Source organism: Chelonia mydas, chromosome 1 (assembly GCF_015237465.2).
Source record: "Chelonia mydas isolate rCheMyd1 chromosome 1, rCheMyd1.pri.v2, whole genome shotgun sequence".
In the NCBI taxonomy this organism is placed as follows: domain Eukaryota; kingdom Metazoa; phylum Chordata; order Testudines; family Cheloniidae; genus Chelonia; species Chelonia mydas.
In genome coordinates, this window is record NC_057849.1 from 344,787,771 (window position 1) to 344,801,624 (window position 13,854).

The window sequence follows — 13,854 nt, forward strand, 5'->3', positions numbered from 1 at the left end:
TGGACCATGAGCAAATCTGCTCTAGGCAGCCCTTTGAGACAGCATTGGTGACCCAAGTGGAGGTCCAATCTTTTACTCACCATAGACTAAGATTCACCCTGGGCAGACGACCATCACAAAGGCCCATGCGCCACTGACATCCCTGCTAAGACCGAGTTTGAAAGTTTAAAATGGGACTAACATTGTTCATCGGCTTCGTACTATCAACCTGCCAAATAGTGAAGTTCAGACTTCAAGTCCTGACAGGAAACATGCTGGAGGGAATGGAATGATTCAAAGGGGATTGGATCTGACCTGCTGGGAATGGAGGTGGTCAGAATGGAGAAAAATGGATCCCTGCTTCCTAGCACGTTTAGAATGAACTGCCCCATGCCGCCAATCACGACCAGCATGAATTGAAAGGACCAAACTGGATTCCTTTCATGACACCCACTTGTGCTACTGATCTGCTCAGAATCACCTTGACATTCATTCTCATTGCAGCACCAATAAAGTCATTGGAATGACACGAGAAATGTAGTTGGCCAAAACAATTTTAAGATGAAAGACAACTGAAGAGTGCAATGTGCATGTCACGCCCTCTGAGGCTGAGATTAGTCCGCTAATCACCAACGCTGAGGAAAACAGCTGCATCCAAAGAAGGACTTACGAAGGCAATCAAGTTTCTTTGGTAATTAATTAGGACCTCCTCACAAACAGCATCGCAGATCCTCCAGGCAGTCCTCAGAACTGTATAAAAGTGTTCACGACTCAGACCTCTTCTAAACACTTCTTTGGATTTCATCTCCTTGGTGAACTGCGTAAGTCCAATTCAACTCAATCTCTTTCTAACCCTGGAGATATCAGTCTAGAGCCTCCTTTTATTTTAGGTCGAATCTTGCATGTAGTCACTGTAATTTTTGTCAGGATCAGGGTGTTCTTCCCTCTTGTGCAATTATTTAGTTGCAAGTCCTGGTGGATTCAGGATCTGAAGCTAAAGGAGGGACTTTAAGAGCAAGATATGCAATTGGGAAACATATTTCCTATTAACTGGACAAGAATTAGGGCATTTAAATCTTTTCAGTAACTTATGAAAGTCAGTTAGCCATTTTTCACTTAGCTGGATTAGGAAGAAATTTTCTCAGGTTAGTCCAGAAAGGGCCAATTCAGTGGTTTGCTACTTTCCTCTGAAGCAGCTCTTACTCCTCACTATTAGAGACACGAGAATCAATGAAGCTGACAAGTGGTGTGACCCATTCTAGCAATTCCTATGTTCTCCTGAGCAGAAATACCCATTGAAGGAGCTTCTCCTCAGATGGTGTAATAGCATGGCGCTCCATGAAAGTCAGTGGACCTGAAATGATTTTACTCCAGTTCAGGAGTTTGTTGTTAGCGATTTGTTCGGAGAAAAGCAAAGTTTCTGTTTATTCATCAGCAAGTTTTGGTGACTCCCAAGGTTAGGAAAACCAAACAGTCACACTGTAATACCGAGCTCAACTGGTTTGCATGCAGAGGTTAAATCCTCAAACGAAAAGAAGTGATTACCATGATCCCAGCCATGTTATCTTTGATAAATGTCTAAAATGGACCCAAAATCCCAGGTGTCCAGTATAGAAATAGTTGCATTTATTCTAGCCAGTGTTTTACAGAGAAAATCATTGAGAGGATCTCAAAGGGGCCAGTTGGGAGGGAAGTTTAGTGCGAGTGGACAACAGGCGTAGAAAGAGAAAATAGGAACAAATACATGACCACATACAAAGAGATTAAATCCACTTCTCCTCTCTCTCTCGGGACCCATGCTGACCTCATGACAATTCTAACCGAGCTTTGAAGCCTTTCTTCCACCGGCACTTGTACCTTCTCTTTACTCTAACCCCGGTTGTGTGTTTCAGGTTTACCTCCATCCCAGAAAGATGACTTTCTCCAGCCTCTGCTATCCAGAATGCGGGCTGGCCCGACCCAGTCCAGTCACTGGCAGCTGCAACGAGCCCTGCATTAGGCAGTGCCCTGACTCTGAAGTGGTGATCAGACCCTCCCCAGTTGTCGTGACCCTCCCAGGACCAATTCTCAGCAATTTCCCTCAGCAGAGCGAAGTGGCAGCCGTAGGAGCACCTGTGGTCGGAGCTGGTTTGGGAGGCTCATTCGGTCTGGGGGGATTGTATGGCTACGGAGGCCGTTATGGAGGGTCGTATGGTTTAGGGAGATATGGTGCCTACGGGGGCCTTTACGGTTACGGGGGATTATTGGGCAATGGGGGATACTGCGGTTACCCGGGCCTTTACCGTTACGGGGGATTATTGGGCCATGGGGGATACTGCGGTTACCCGGGCCTTTACGGTTACGGGGGATTATTGGGCCATGGGGGATACTGCGGTTATCCGGGCCTTTATGGTTATGGGGGATTATGGGGATACGGGGGATATGGCCGTAGGTATCTTGGTGGATATTGTGGGCCATGTTAAACCCAGCAGGAACCTCCACGGAAGAAGGAAGAACCAGGAAATGAACAGCAAGATACAGATTCACCCCTGATCTTTTGGGCATGGCTTTCCAAAGTACTGAGCAAACATGGCTCCACTTGAAGTCAGTGGGAGCTGTGTGTGCTCAGCACCTTGGTCTGATAGCCATGCTGCATTTCTAATGTTATGCTTTAGGACTCTTTCTGCCAAGGCTTTCCCGGCCATGTGCTGATTCTCTTATTCACATGAGGACTCATTCTGAATTACACGCAGGCTGTTTACACTGACCCCGCAGTGTGAAGGAAATAGGAGCCTTAAGATAGGCATCATTTATGGTTATTATCACTTTAAGTCCACATGTTCTATCCTTCTTATCCATATGTACCTTTAACGCCTCACTTTGACCTTTCTACGGCCCATGTATAATGGAGAAGCTGCGTAGTCCTCTGCTTCTATTTTGCTTTGGCTCATTTTTCACCCAATAGCGTAAAACAAGGCACTTAAAATTGTTACAGTGGGGACTTGTTTGTCAACCTCTGCAGCTGAAAGAAAGCAAACAGAACATCTTGTCTGAAATACATCCCACTGAAGCAGGTGATCGGACGCAGCCCTTCTTGAAATACTGGAAATATATTCTTTCTGCTCTGTAGTATTTCTCCCTGTAACTGTGTACTGCCAATTTCTTTTGCATTAAAATCTCTGCTGCATCATAATATCAGTCTTCTGGTTCTCCATGTTTCTCCCTCCTTCCTAAAAAATCATGTTGGATGAAATTCCTCCCTTTGGAGACGGCAGCACCGGGCACTTCTCCAGTTGCAATTTTCAAAGCCCTGAGGTGACAGGAGAATCCAGCCCTGGGAGTGGTTGATAGCATTCTGCAAGTCCTGAGTACCAGGGTGGAGTTCCTACTTGCATTACCTGTTTTAGCAAAGCGTCTTTTCCTGTCTTTTGTACGGCATTGCTACACAGTAGCAGCAACCCATTGCCTTCTGGCAGCAGACGGTACAATACGACTGGTAGCCGTCCTCATCGTGTCCGAGGTGCTCCTGGCCACGTCGGCTGGGAGCGCCTGGGCAGACATGGGCACAGGGGCTAAATTTGGAGTGACTTGACCAGGTCATTCTCTTTAGTCCTGCAGTCAGTCCTATTGAACCGTCTTATGGTGAGCAGGCAGGCGATACGGACTGCTAGCAGTCGTACTGTACCATCTTCTGCCGGGCAGGCAAGAGATGACGATGGCTAGCAATCGTATTGTACCATCTTCTGCCGGGCAGGCAAGAGATGAAGATGGCTAGCAATCCTACTGTACCATCTTCTGCTGAGCAGCCATGAGATGTGGATGGCATGCAGTCCTTCTGCACCATCTGCTGCCAGCCAAAGATGTAAAAGATAGATGGAGTTCTGCAATTTCCACAGTATGCATCCGATGAAGTGAGCTGTAGCTCACGAAAGCTCATGCTCAAATAAATTGGTTAGTCTCTAAGGTGCCACAAGTCCTCCTTTTCTTTTTGCGAATACAGACTAACACGGCTGTTACTCTGAAACTAGTCATAGATGGAGTGGATCAAAACAAGAAATAGACCAGATTTGTTTTGTACTCATTTGCCTCCTCCCCCATCTAGGGGACTCATTCCTCTAGGTCACACTGCAGTCGCTCACAGAGAAGGTGCAGCGAGGTAAATCTAGCCATGTATCAATCAGAGGCCAGGCTAACCTCCTTGTTCCAAGAACAATAACTTAGGTGCACCATTTCTTATTGGAACCCTCCGTGAAGTCCTGCCTGAAATAGTCCTTGATGTAAAGCCACCCCCTTTGTTGATTTTAGCTCCCTGAAGCCAACCCTGTAAGCCGTGTCGTCAGTCGCCCCTCCCTCCGTCAGAGCAACGGCAAACAATCGTTCCGCGCCTTTTTTCTGTGCGGACGCCATACCAAGGCAAGCATGGAGGCCTCTCAGCTCACTTTGGCAATTAGGAGCACATTAAACACCACACGCATTATCCAGCAGTATATGCAGCACCAGAACCTGGCAAAGCGATACCGGGCGAGGAGGCGATGTCAGCGCGGTCACGTGAGTGATCAGGACATGGACACAGATTTCTCTGAAAGCACGGGCCCTGCCAATGCATGCATCATGGTGCTAATGGGGCAGGTTCATGCTGTGGAACGCCGATTCTGGGCTCGGGAAACAAGAACAGACTGGTGGGACCGCATAGTGTCGCAGGTCTGGGACGATTCCCAGTGGCTGCGAAACTTACGCATGCATAAGGGCACTTTCATGGAACTTTGTGACTTGCTTTCCCCTGCCCTGAAGCGCATGAATACCAAGATGAGAGCAGCCCTCACAGTTGAGAAGCGAGTGGCGATAGCCCTGTGGAAGCTTGCAACGCCAGACAGCTACCGGTCAGTCGGGAATCAATTTGGAGTGGGCAAATCTACTGTTGGGGCTGCTGTGATGCAAGTAGCCCACGCAATCAAAGATCTGCTGATATCAATGGTAGTGACCCTGGGAAATGTACAGGTCATAGTGGATGGTTTTGCTGCAATGGGATTCCCTAACTGTGGTGGGGCCATAGACGGAACCCATATCCCTATCTTGGCACCGGAGCACCAAGCCGCCGAGTACATAAACCGCAAGGGGTACTTTTCAATAGTGCTGCAAGCTCTGGTGGATCACAAGGGACGTTTCACCAACATCAATGTGGGATGGCCGGGAAAGGTACATGACGCTCGCATCTTCAGGAACTCTGGTCTGTTTCAAAAGCTGCAGGAAGGGACTTTATTCCCAGACCAGAAAATAACTGTTGGGGATGTTGAAATGCCTATATGTATCCTTGGGGACCCAGCCTACCCCTTAATGCCATGGCTCATGAAGCCGTACACAGGCAGCCTGGACAGAAGTCAGGAGCTGTTCAACTACAGGCTGAGCAAGTGCAGAATGGTGGTAGAATGTGCATTTGGACGTTTAAAGGCACGCTGGCGCAGTTTACTGACTCCCTTAGACCTCAGCGAAACCAATATTCCCACTGTTATTACTGCTTGCTGTGTGCTCCACAATATCTGTGAGAGTAAGGGGGAGACATTTATGGCGGGGTGGGAGGTTGAGGCAAATCGCCTGGCTGCTGGTTACACGCAGCCAGACACCAGGGCGGTTAGAAGAGCACAGGAGGGCGCGGTACGCATCAGAGAAGCTTTGAAAACCAGTTTCATGACTGGCCAGGCTACGGTGTGAAAGTTCTGTTTGTTTCTCCTTGATGAAACCCCCCGCCCCTTGGTTCACTCTACTTCCCCGTAAGCTAACCACCCTCCCCTCCTTCCTTCGATCACCGCTTGCAGAGGCAATAAAGTCATTGCTGCTTCACATTCATGCATTCTTTATTCATTCATCACACAAATAGGGGGATGATTACCAAGGTAGCCCAGGACGGGTGGTGGAGGAGCGAAGGAAAATGCCACACAGCACTTTAAAAGTTTACAACTTTAAAATTTATTGAATGCCAGCCTTCTTTTTTTGGGGGCAATCCTCTGTGGCGGAGTGGCTGGTTGGCCGGTGGCCCCACCACCGTGTTCTTGGGCGTCTGGGTGTGGAGGCTATGGAACTTGGGGAGGAGGGTGGTTGGTTACACAGGGGCTGTAGTGGCAGTCTGTGCTCCAGCTGCCTTTGCTGCAGCTCAGCCATACACTGGAGCATACTGGTTTGGTCCTCCAGCAGCCTCAGCATTGAATCCTGCCTCCTCTCATCACGCTGCGACCACATTTGAGCTTCAGCCCTGTCTTCAGCGCGCCACTTACTCTCTTCAGCCCGCCACCTCTCCTCCCGGTCATTTTGTGCTTTCCTGCACTCTGACATTATTTGCCTCCACGCATTCGTCTGTGCTCTGTCAGTGTGGGAGGACAGCATGAGCTCGGAGAACATTTCATCTCGAGTGCGTTTTTTTTTTTCTTTCTAGTCTTCACTAGCCTCTGGGAAGGAGAAGATCCTGTGATCATTGAAACACATGCAGCTGGTGGAGAAAAAAAAAGGGACAGCGGCATTTAAAAAGACACATTTTATAAAACAGTGGCTACACTCTTTCAGGGTAAACCTTGCTGTTATCATTATATAATTAGCACATGTGCTTTCGTTACAAGGTCGCATTTTGCCTCCCTCTACCCCGTGGCTACCCCCTCAACCGTCCCCCCTCCCTGTGGCTAACAGCGGGGAACATTTCTGTTTAGCCACAGGCAAACAGCCCAGCAGGAATGGGCTCCTCTGAGTGTCCCCTGAAGAAAAGCACTCTATTTCAACCAGGTGACCATGAATTATATCTCACTCTCCTGAGGATAACACAGAGAGATAAAGAACGGATGTTGTTTGAACGCCAGCAAACATACACTGCAATGCTTTGTTGTACAAAAAGAAAAGGAGTACTTGTGGCACCTGAGAGACTAACCAATTTATTTGAGCATGAGCTTTCGTGAGCTACAGCTCACTTCATCGGATGCATACTCTGAAACCTTTGTTGTACAATGATTCCCGAGTACGTGCTACTGGCCTGGAGTGGTAAAGTGTCTTACCATGGAGGACACAATAAGGCTGCCCTCCCCAGAAACCTTTTGCAAAGGCTTTGGGAGTATATCCAGGAGAGCCGCGAATGCCAGGGCAAAGTAATCCTTTCACATGCTTGCTTTTAAACCATGTATAGTATTTTAAAAGATACACTCACCGGAGGTCCCTTCTCCGCCTGCTGGGTCCAGGAGGCAGCCTTGGGTGGGTTCGGGGGGTACTGGCTCCAGGTCCAGGGTGAGAAACAGTTCCTGGCTGTCGGGAAAACCGGTTTCTCCGCTTGCTTGCTGTGAGCTATCTACAACCTCATCATCATCTTCTTCGTCCCCAAAACCTGCTTCCGTATTGCCTCCATCTCCATTGAAGGAGTCAAACAACACGGCTGGGGTAGTGGTGGCTGAGCCCCCTAAAAGGCATGCAGCTCATCATAGAAGCAGCATGTTTGGGGCTCTGACCTGGAGCGGCCGTTCGCCTCTCTGGTTTTCTGGTAGGCTTGCCTCAGCTCCTTCAGTTTCAGGCGGCACTGCTTTGGGTCCCTGTTATGGCCTCTGTCCTTCATGCCCTGGAGATTTTGACAAAGGTTTTGGCATTTCGAAAACTGGAACGGAGTTCTGATAGCATGGATTCCTCTCCCCATACAGCGATCAGATTCCATACCTCCCGTTCGGTCCATGCTGGAGCTCTTTTGCGATTCTGGGACTCCATCATGGTCACCTCTGCTGATGAGCTCTGCATGGTCACCTGCAGCTTGCCACGCTGGCCAAACAGGAAATGAGATTCAAAAGTTCGCGGTTCTTTTCCTGTCTACCTGGCCAGTGCATCTGAGTTGAGAGTGCTGTCCAGAGCGGTCAAAATGGAGCACTCTGGGATAGCTACCGGAAGCCAATACCGTCGAATTGTGTCCACAGTACCCCAAATTCGAGCCAGCAAGGCCAATTTAAGCGCTAATCCACTTGTCAGGGGTGGAGTAAGGAAATTGATTTTAAGAGCCCTTTAAGTCGAAATAAAGGGCTTCATCGTGTGGACAGGTGCAGGTTTACATCGATTTAATGCTGCTAAATTCGACCTAAAGTCCTAGTGTAGACCAGGGCTAAGTTTTTCCTTTGATTTCAAGAAGACCAATCACATGGTTCATGGTAAGAGTCTGTGTGAGCCTTTGCAGATAGTGACCCAGGTTTTCGTAAGGAAAGGAAAAGTGGCCACCAGATCAGTTAGTTAACGCAATGTTAACAGTAGACCAGGGGCGACGGATTCTTCCTAAGAGTGTGGGTGTGGCACGAGGCCCTGCTCCTTCCGGGGGCCCATTCCAATCCCTCTTCTGTCCCCGAGGTACTGTCTCCCTGGCCAAACCGAAGCTGGAGCCAGGCTGGGGAGCCTGGGTTCTTCTGTCTGCCAGGGCTGAGGGGCCTCAGAGCAGCCCCCGGTCCGTGTCCACAGCTCCTGGGTCCCACACACATGGCAGGTGGAGGGTCCGCGCATAGACACATATTCAATAATTAGAATATGAAAGAAGTGAATAAATATGCTGAATTCTTCTGGGAACGACTTTTTTGTGTGTGGGTACGTCTGTCCCGGGGTCTGTCAGCAGCGAGGAGGAATCTTGTGCTGAAGCCCAAGTGGGAAGGACCAAAGCTACAGAAACTGCTGAGGAAATGGGAGAGTGTCTCTTTAATTCCTCTCCAGCCGTGCAGGGCAGTTTGCTACCAGGGGTGGGGAGGGTAGAACCAGCTCCTGTCCCATGGCTGTGCCCTCAGGGGATGGGAATGTTTTGCCAGACAGAAGGAAGTTTCTCCAGGTTGCTGGCTGCCAGGATGTTGCAGTTAAGCAAGGAGCAGAACTCACTCTAAAATGCACAGAAAAAGGTGTCCTAGAGCAGGGGTTCTCAAACTGGGGGTCCAGACCCCTCAGGGAGTCGCAAGGTTATTACATGGTGGGGTCGCGAGCTGTCAGCCTCCACCCCAAACCCCGCTTTGCCTCCTGCATTTATAATAGTGTTAATATATAAAAAGTGTTTTTAATTTATAAGGGGGTGGGGGTCGCACTCAGAGGCTTGCTATTTGAAAGGGGTCACCAGTAAAAAAGTTTGAGAGCCACTGTCCTCCAGGGAAGCCCAGAGAAAAGTGGTGAGTCTCGGGGACCGCTGCGGTGGGTGTGGATTGCATGGGCTCTGTAACTGGAGGCAAACCCAGTTCAGAGAGGGAGGAGGGTGCAATGCTTCCCAGTAAAAGGTCTGTTCTGGCTGTTAGCTGTGAGCCCACAGCTGAACAGGGGGCAGATTCCTCTCGAGGGAGCACAGGGGTGTTTGCCGCGGAGGGTGGCAGGGGGGCAGAGGAAGAAGTAAAGATGGGATGTGGGGGTGGGGGGGTGTCTACAGGAGTGTCTCCTTACTAATTACAGAGGAAGGCTTGCCCAGGAGAAATTTGCTGGATCTGCATCTGTAATCTCAGGGACCCCACCTGTGCTCAGGTTTTTAGGGGGAACTGTGTAATTGACCTCCCTGTGGGAGCAGCCAGACAACTGGCCTCTGGGGAATGGAGAGAGGTGACCGAGGGTCCCCCAAGCCAGGTCCCGTTATTGCAAAATGTTTCTCCTGTTGTACTTGTGAAAACTAACTCTGTCCCTTTAAGGTGGGGGTTAGGGGTTCTTCCAAGCCTTCCCCTGTCAGTGAATACGCTAATGAACCCTCTGAGGAAGGGGAAGAGACAGCCATTTCCTGGGCAGGTAAACCCCTCCCCACAGCTAAGCATCAAAAACTGAGTGTTGGGGATGGGCAACTCAAAGGAATCCCAGGACGGCAGCACCGGGCACTTCTCCAGTTGCAATTTTCAAAGTCCTGGAGTGACAGAAGAATCCAGCCCTGGGAGTGGTTGATAGTATTCTGCAGGCCCTGGGGGTGGATTCGAGGAAATGCAACACCCCAGGAGGTGGGCCAGTAACATACAAGGTCCCCATATGCCCTTTCCTTGCCAAACCCCCAATGACGTACCTTTCCTGGGGGGATGAGGAATACAATAAATGCTGAACAAATGGATCTGTTTCAACAGAAGGCGTGGTATGATAATCATACTTGGAAGCGCCTCTGTCAAGGTTCCTCCCGCACTCTGAACTCTAGGGTACAGATGTGGGGACCTGCATGAAAACCTCCTAAGCTTACTTTTACCAGCTTAGGTTAAAACTTCCCCAAGGTACAAATTAATTTTATCCTTTGTCCTTGGAATATCCACTGCCACCACCAAACTCTAACTGGGTTTACTGGGAAACGTAGTTTGGACACGTCTTTCCCCCCAAAATCCTCCCAACCCTTGCACCCCATTTCCTGGGAAAGGTTTGGTAAAAATCCTCACCAATTTGCATAGGTGACAACAGACCCAAACCCTTGGATCTGAGAACAATGAAAAAGCATTCAGTTTTCTTACAAGAAGACTTTTAATAGAAATAGAAGTAAATAGAAGTAAAGAAATCACCTCTGTAAAATCAGGATGGCAGATACCTTACAGGGTAATTAGATTCAAAACATAGAGAATCCCTCTAGGCAAAACCTTAAGTTACAAAAAAAGACACACAGAAAGAAATAGTCATTCTATTCAGCACAGTTCTTTTCTCAGCCATTTAAAGAAATCATAATCTAATGCATACCTAGCTAGATTACTTACTAAAAGTTCTAAGACTCCATTCCTGGTCTATCCCCGGCAAAAGCAGCATATAGACAGACACAGACCCTTTGTTTCGCTCCCTCCTCCCAGCTTTTGAAAGTATCTTATCTCCTCATTGGTCATTTTGGTCAGGTGCCAGCGAGGTTACCTTTAGCTTCTTAACCCTTTACACGTGAGAGGATTTTTCCTCTGGCCAGGAGGGATTTTAAAGGGGTTTACCCTTCCCTTTATATTTATGACGGCCTCCGTGTTACGAATTTGCTGATAATGTTATGTCTCTTACTACACTCACTGGGGGTTAAGATAAAGAATTTGATCCTGGTGGTAAATACTTTAAAAATATGTGACATGCATGATTTTTGGAAGACTCTTTGGTACAGATTAGGAGTGGTAACAAGGAAGTCCTATAAGAACACTGCTTCTCAGCTAGTACCTGTAAACAGGCTTAGAGCTTGGCATAGCAGAGAAAGCATAACCAATCTAGACTGGTGTGTGGAAGGGGAAACTGAGGCACATCGCCTCATGGCATTGGTGGCTAAATACCTACACTTTAAAGGATATTGATATCTGCATGATGTTAACAATGTTTTAACAGGATGTTTTCAATGGCAAAAATACACCAAAATCTTTTCAGACATCCTGGGAACAGAAACCCAGAACTCTGCAAAAGCACCTATGGATAACACTGGAGGTAGTGTAAGCAAAGCCAAAAATGGATTTTAGGCACACTGCCTCCGCATTGGTCAGTGACCAAACCTCTGGCAGTAGTCGAAGGGGAGAGGTGTGACGTTACACCCCATATTCTTCTTAGAAATATGGTTATGATATGAATATGGCATAACTCAGATATAATTTATGTAAGATATCATTGAAAAGGTTTTTGTTTATTTACTGAGGTAATCTGCTTTAATCTGTTTTCTATCCCTTATAAGCATTTACAATTTACCTTTTGTAGTTAATAAACGTATTTCTTGTTTATAACATAGCCCAATTTGAACAATTCATATCTGGGGGTGGGGGAGAGAGGGTAAGAAGCTATGCACAATTCTCTCTACATTGAGGGAGAGGATGAATTTTTATGAGCTTTCGCTGTGCAGAACTTTCTATACAGTTCAAGACAATATTATTTGGGGTTTATCTCCCAAAAGGCGTGTGTATGAGTGTGCTGGGTGAGTCCTCTCACATAGAGCTGACTTCGGTCTGTGTCCGCAGCTGTGTGTGGCCCTCCTTGTGTGGTGTGCTGCAAGAGGCCGCAGAGCCTAGTCAACAAAACAGGGCAAGGGACCCCAGGCTGGTGGAGCAGGAGAGACTCAGTGAAACCCCAGTACATCGGGTGGCATCCTGGACAAGGGGCGGGAGCGGCGCGGTCCCATCGGTCACAGAATGGAAGAGCAATTAAACCAGAAGACCAACAGTATGTGGTAGTAGATATTTGAATTTGAAGTAAAGTGGAGTCAAAAATTGTCAAAAAAAAAAAAGAAAAAAAAGAAAAGAAAAAAGGATAGAAAACAGAGTAGCAAGACTACATTTCCATGGTTTCATGAAGGGCTGTATCCTATCCCCAGCGCCAAAGTGGTGTATTTCTCACACAGTTCTCTTACTTTTTTAGTGCAGTTGTAGAGTTTGACAACCAAGTCTGTCTGTCCCCATTTTTAATTACTTGTTCCACCCTGGCTCTGGCTGCTGCTCTCTCCTTAGCTTGGCCTCCCGCTCAGGGAGCTCCAGCTCACACAGAGGACGGGACCCCGGGCTTCTGACTCCCTCATTGGCCTGCCCCACTCTGTCAATCAGGCTGACCTGCAACATTGGGATCTCCCCAGTGGAGTTTGGGACAAGTTAAAATGGAGTTTGAGTTACAATATGGACAAGTATAATGAATGACAAACAGTGAGCAGAAGTTACAATCATAGAATCATGTTAGTCCCATTTTAAACTTTCAAACTCGGTCTTAGCAGGGACGTAAGTGGCGCATGGGCCTTTGTGATGGTCCTCTGCCCAGCGTGAATCTTAGTCTATGGTGAGTAAAAGATTGGAGCTCCACTTGGGTCACCAATGCTGTCTCAAAGGGCTGCCTAGAGCAGATTTGCTCATGGGCCAAGGGGAGGGATGGCTCAGAGTGGAAGGAAGCAGCGCTCTTTTACAGAAAGGTTTTGAGTTCAGTCTTGACTTCAGACAATGCAGCTGAGTGAGCCCAGCAGGAAAGTGAGTGAGCCCAGCAGCCCAGCAGGAAACCCAGGAGAGAGGAAAATGGCACATTCTTGGTGAAGGAGGAGATGGCTGTGGGATGAGATTTGACATAAATCCAGGAGTGCTGGCTGTATTTTAAAGAATCCTTACTGAGGTTACAGGGACAAACCATCTCAATGTGTAGAAAGAATAGTAAATATGGCAGGCGACCAGCTTGGCTTAACAGTGAAATCCTTGCTGATCTTAAACACAAAAAAGAGGCTTACAAGAAGTGGAAGACTGGACAAATAACCAGGGATGAGTATATAACTATTGCTCGGGCATGTAGGAATGGAATCAGGAAGGCTAAATCACACCTGGAGTTGCAGCTAGCGAGGGATGTTAAGAGTAACAAGAAGGGTTTCTTCAGGTATGTTGGCAATAAGAAGAAAGCCAAGGAAAGTGTGGGCCCCTTACTAAATGAGGGAGGCAACCTAGTGACAGAGGATGTGGAAAAAGCTAATGTACTCAATGCTTTTTTTGCCTCTGTCTTCACGAACAAGGTCAGCTCCCAGACTATTGCACTGGGCAGCACAGCATGGGGAGGAGGTGGCCAGCCCTCTGTGAAGGAAGAAGTGGTTCGGGACTATTTAGAAAAACTGGACGTGCACAAGTCCATGGGGCCGGATGCATTGCATCCGAGAGTGCTAAAGGAATTGGCGGATATGATTGCAGAGCCATTGGCCATTATCTTTGAAAACTCATGGCAACTGGGGGAGGTCCCGGATGACTGGAAAAAGGCTAATGTAGTGCCCATCTTTAAAAAAGAGAAGAAGGAGGATCCTGGGAACTACAGGCTGGTCAGCCTCACTTTAGTCCCTGGAAAAATCATGGAGCAGGTCCTCAAGGAATCAATTCTGAAGCACTTAGATGAGAGGAAAGTGATCAGGAACAGTCAGCATGGATTCACCAAGGGAAAGTCATGCCTGACTAATCTAATTGCCTTCTATGATGAGATAACTGGTTCTGTGGATGAAGGGAAAGCAGTGGACGT

At 47.9% G+C, this 13,854-nt stretch overlaps 1 protein-coding gene across 1 annotated transcript; it reads left to right on the forward strand.

Moving 5' to 3' along the window:
• Positions 1–779: 779 nt before the first annotated feature.
• LOC119565093 (claw keratin-like) lies at positions 780–3,151 on the forward strand. The gene is made up of 2 exons (XM_037889462.2): positions 780–800; positions 1,872–3,151. Exon 2 carries the CDS (start codon positions 1,893–1,895, stop codon positions 2,439–2,441), a length of 549 nt encoding a protein of 182 aa, XP_037745390.1. The 5' UTR covers positions 780–800; positions 1,872–1,892; the 3' UTR covers positions 2,442–3,151.
• Positions 3,152–13,854: the final 10,703 nt, after the last annotated feature.